This window comes from Gavialis gangeticus, unplaced genomic scaffold, assembly GCF_001723915.1.
Source record: "Gavialis gangeticus isolate Ggan-Ray unplaced genomic scaffold, GavGan_comp1, whole genome shotgun sequence".
Classification (NCBI taxonomy): Eukaryota; Metazoa; Chordata; order Crocodylia; family Gavialidae; genus Gavialis; species Gavialis gangeticus.
Genome location: NW_017729006.1, coordinates 35,658,062 through 35,661,295, shown reverse-complemented (window position 1 = coordinate 35,661,295; position 3,234 = coordinate 35,658,062). Strand labels below are relative to the sequence as shown.

Genomic DNA, 3,234 nt, shown 5'->3' with positions numbered 1-3,234 from the left:
TCCCCACACTGCCAACCCATGTTCATCTTGGAGGCAATGACGACTCCAAGATCCTTTTCCACCTCCATGCTGACAAGAGGGGAGTTCCCCAACCTATAGGTATGGTGCCAGTTGTTCCTCCCCAGGTGCATCACTTGCTGAATACCTTTTGCAAATTCAGACCTAAGCCATGGTAAATTAATTGCTAACAGCGCTCATTTGTGAACTCAACCTCAGGTAGTTTCCTAATGTAAACACAGAGGTGGTTGTTTAGACATTAGCCTGAAGACAAACAGAAGGCGGGCAGTGATACCTTGCAAAAAGATTCAGAGCATCGTACTTCATCAGATGCAGATATATACAGACTATAATGGTAGTGCCCAACCTTTTTGCCCAACAGGCCAGATGTGTGGTGCCCAGTCCTTCTAGTGTGTGGAGTGAGGGCCCAATCTGGCTGTGCAGGGCTTGGAAATTTGGAAGCCGGGGAGAGGTGGCAGTATGGATGGCTACTGCTCCCCTGCTGCCAAATTTTCTGACCATGGAAAGCTTCGTGAGCTGGATGCCATGGCTTTATGGGCCCCTGGACTATAGCATTTATAGGAAACAACACAATCACAGGACTGCAGAAAAGGTCTGACTTAAACAGGTTTTTGTCTTATGAACAAAGTTTTTCAGCCCCTCTGCTCCATACTTACACTCTGCAGGGACACAAACACACACACAGTAATTACAGTATACAGGGTGGCTTTGCAGATGGACCCCACATTTCCTTTCCATTTCTGCATTGGACAGTTTCTGGTGAATACAAGTGAAATATACATACTTCCTCATAAGGAATGCTGGGAGTCCCCATAGAAATTTTCTAGCTTGAGTAAGTTTCTAGTTTTTACAGGTTCGATTTTAACCTTCACTCTACTTCAACTCAACATCTAAATTGGCTGAATTTTTTCAGTCTGCCTTACTGAATCTTTTTCAGCTGAATCATTCCTGTTTGGTTGCACAGATTGTATAAAAGCTGCACTGTATTTTACTTTACAGAAACCAACACTCATTAGATGAAAAAGTAGTTTTCTTGCTGTTGCAGGGGGCATGGGGTGGGAAGTTGTTTTTGAAGAAAGCTGTTGTAAAGGTTTTTTGGATCTTCTTTTCTCCCCCATTTTTACAGCTAACCAGCTGCTAAAGTTTGGAACACTCGTCAGCACTTCAAATGCATATGACAGCTCTGGAATTGTGACCATCGAAACTGACAAGCCTTTGCTGTGGACAATGGCCATCAAAAGTGAGCCAAATGCTTATAATTAAGCAAATGCCACCTGTTCATTTGATCAAAGACTGAATTTGTTGGAAAACTGCACTCATCTGTAGGCACGGAAGGATTATTCTTGAAGAGGTAGATTCAACTTAAAAGCAAGATTTGGGGGTTAGAGGGGGAAAGACTGAAAGATCTTCAAGACATCAAATCAAGGGTAGTAACAGTTCCACGTATGTATTTATAATACATAAGCACCTACTAAACCAGCATAGTCAGTATGCCATAATAGGCATTAAAGATTGCTCAACTCTTTATTTTTGTAATTTTCCTATATTGTTTGATTACTACTACTAACATAAGTTGTCTGGAAACAGCAGTTTCAAAAGTCACTGTGGTCAGCAGTAAAATAGTAATTTAATAGTTAAAATATTCTACTGAGATATTTTATTTGTGGCTTTGATTCACATTTTAATAGTGCCATACAAATATTTACTATTGTACTTTTATAGGAGTGAAACTGTACAGCGTGGCAGTGACCAGTTGATTTTGTGCCTTATTGTTTAGGAACTTAAGACTGTTCGCAGACATTAAAAAAAAAAAAAGACATCTGACCCTCCCCCCACCCCACAAAAGGCGTTTCATTTTAAACTTGGTGCGCTCCTACACCGAGCCCAGCACATGCCCAGAAGAGGCATTAGTCAGAGCCAGGGTGTCCAATATCTGTATAGCTCAGGTGCCTTGGTGGGGCTTTTTTTGGTGCTTTTATCTAATAGCTAGTTGACTCCGCTTAAGATTAAACACCAAAAAAGGCTTGCTGAAGCACCCACTGTATACAGACACTGTGGAGCTGGGTCAGAGTAATGCACTAGTTCCTCCAGTTAAAGCATTTTTGTTTTTAAACGTTTGCAAGCAGTCTTAGAAGCTAATTGCAGATTGTAAAGAACAGCAATAATTCTAATACCTGCTACAGCTAAAATTAGTTTAGAAATGTGCATTCATTTCAGTATTTCTTTAGGTGCCAATGCTGGTATTAAAATGAATTACTACTTCCTAGTATTGAGTACTATTAAGAATTTAACAGAAGGTTAATCTTCCATAATAGTGCTAGTAATAAAAAAGATTGGTCTAATTCTCAGAAATACATTAATGTAGATTGTCATTATTCCTCTGAAAAGAAATTTATTCAATGTTTTTAAAACCAAATAATTTTTTTAACTAAGTAGTTTTTAGTTATTTTTTAAGTGGGTTTGGAGACACTGACTGACCAACTATTCATTTGCTTATGTAAATTAGTGCAGAAATGTGTAAGAGTCATTTAAAAGGCGAACAGTATATTTTAAACCTGCATTTGAAAATTGCAAAGCAAATTTAGGTGGTGGAAAGTTGCTCCCTCTTACAGATTCACTATAAGCCCACAGCTTTCGAAACCAAATCTGAAGTGCCTTCACATAAATTATAATCTGTAAAATACTTATTTATTTTTGTTTAAAGGGATAAGTAGAATTTCAGATAAATAATCCATTTATCACCACTTTAATTTAGATTAGTCTTTCACTTTGATTTGTGCTACTGGTAGCACATAATATAGGCAAATTCCTACTTGTGGAATTTTTTTATTCCAAGTTGCAAGAGTCGTAATATAGGAAAGAAAATGAAAGCTACCTAATTTAAGTGAACCCAAGTAGAGCAGGTTAAAAAGTCAAAAATTTTAGTAGAACACCATCATGTTCTTGTTGGGCCAAAAACAGTGTTATGTAAAGCTATGTTCTACTGCTAAAAGGGAAAAGCCAAGAAAGCCCATTCACACATATTCATTCAACTTGGGGCATAACCATAATGTACTGTAGTAAAAAGAGATGAAAGTACAGTGCTTCTGAAGCAAGAACAAATAAGATATCAAGCTTTTTTAAAATCCAAAATAGGGATTTATTGTATTAAATAGCAGATGCAGATACAGATACATGGAACATGTGTAAGCAAAAAAAAAAAAAAAAGCCCCCAAC

The 3,234-nt window shown here is 37.8% G+C and overlaps 1 protein-coding gene across 3 annotated transcripts in view; it reads left to right on the top strand.

The window, feature by feature from the left end:
- TPK1 (thiamin pyrophosphokinase 1) overlaps positions 1-1,449 on the top strand; it is a 716,169-nt gene extending 714,720 nt beyond the window's left edge. For 2 of the 3 annotated variants that reach the window (XM_019509111.1, XM_019509109.1), the window contains one exon: positions 1,145-1,449. In XM_019509111.1, the coding sequence (XP_019364656.1) occupies positions 1,145-1,281 (137 nt within the window). In that variant the 3' untranslated portion in view covers positions 1,282-1,449. The remainder of the gene's footprint in view (positions 1-1,144) is intronic. The other variant, XM_019509110.1, reaches the window with a different exon arrangement.
- Positions 1,450-3,234: the final 1,785 nt, after the last annotated feature.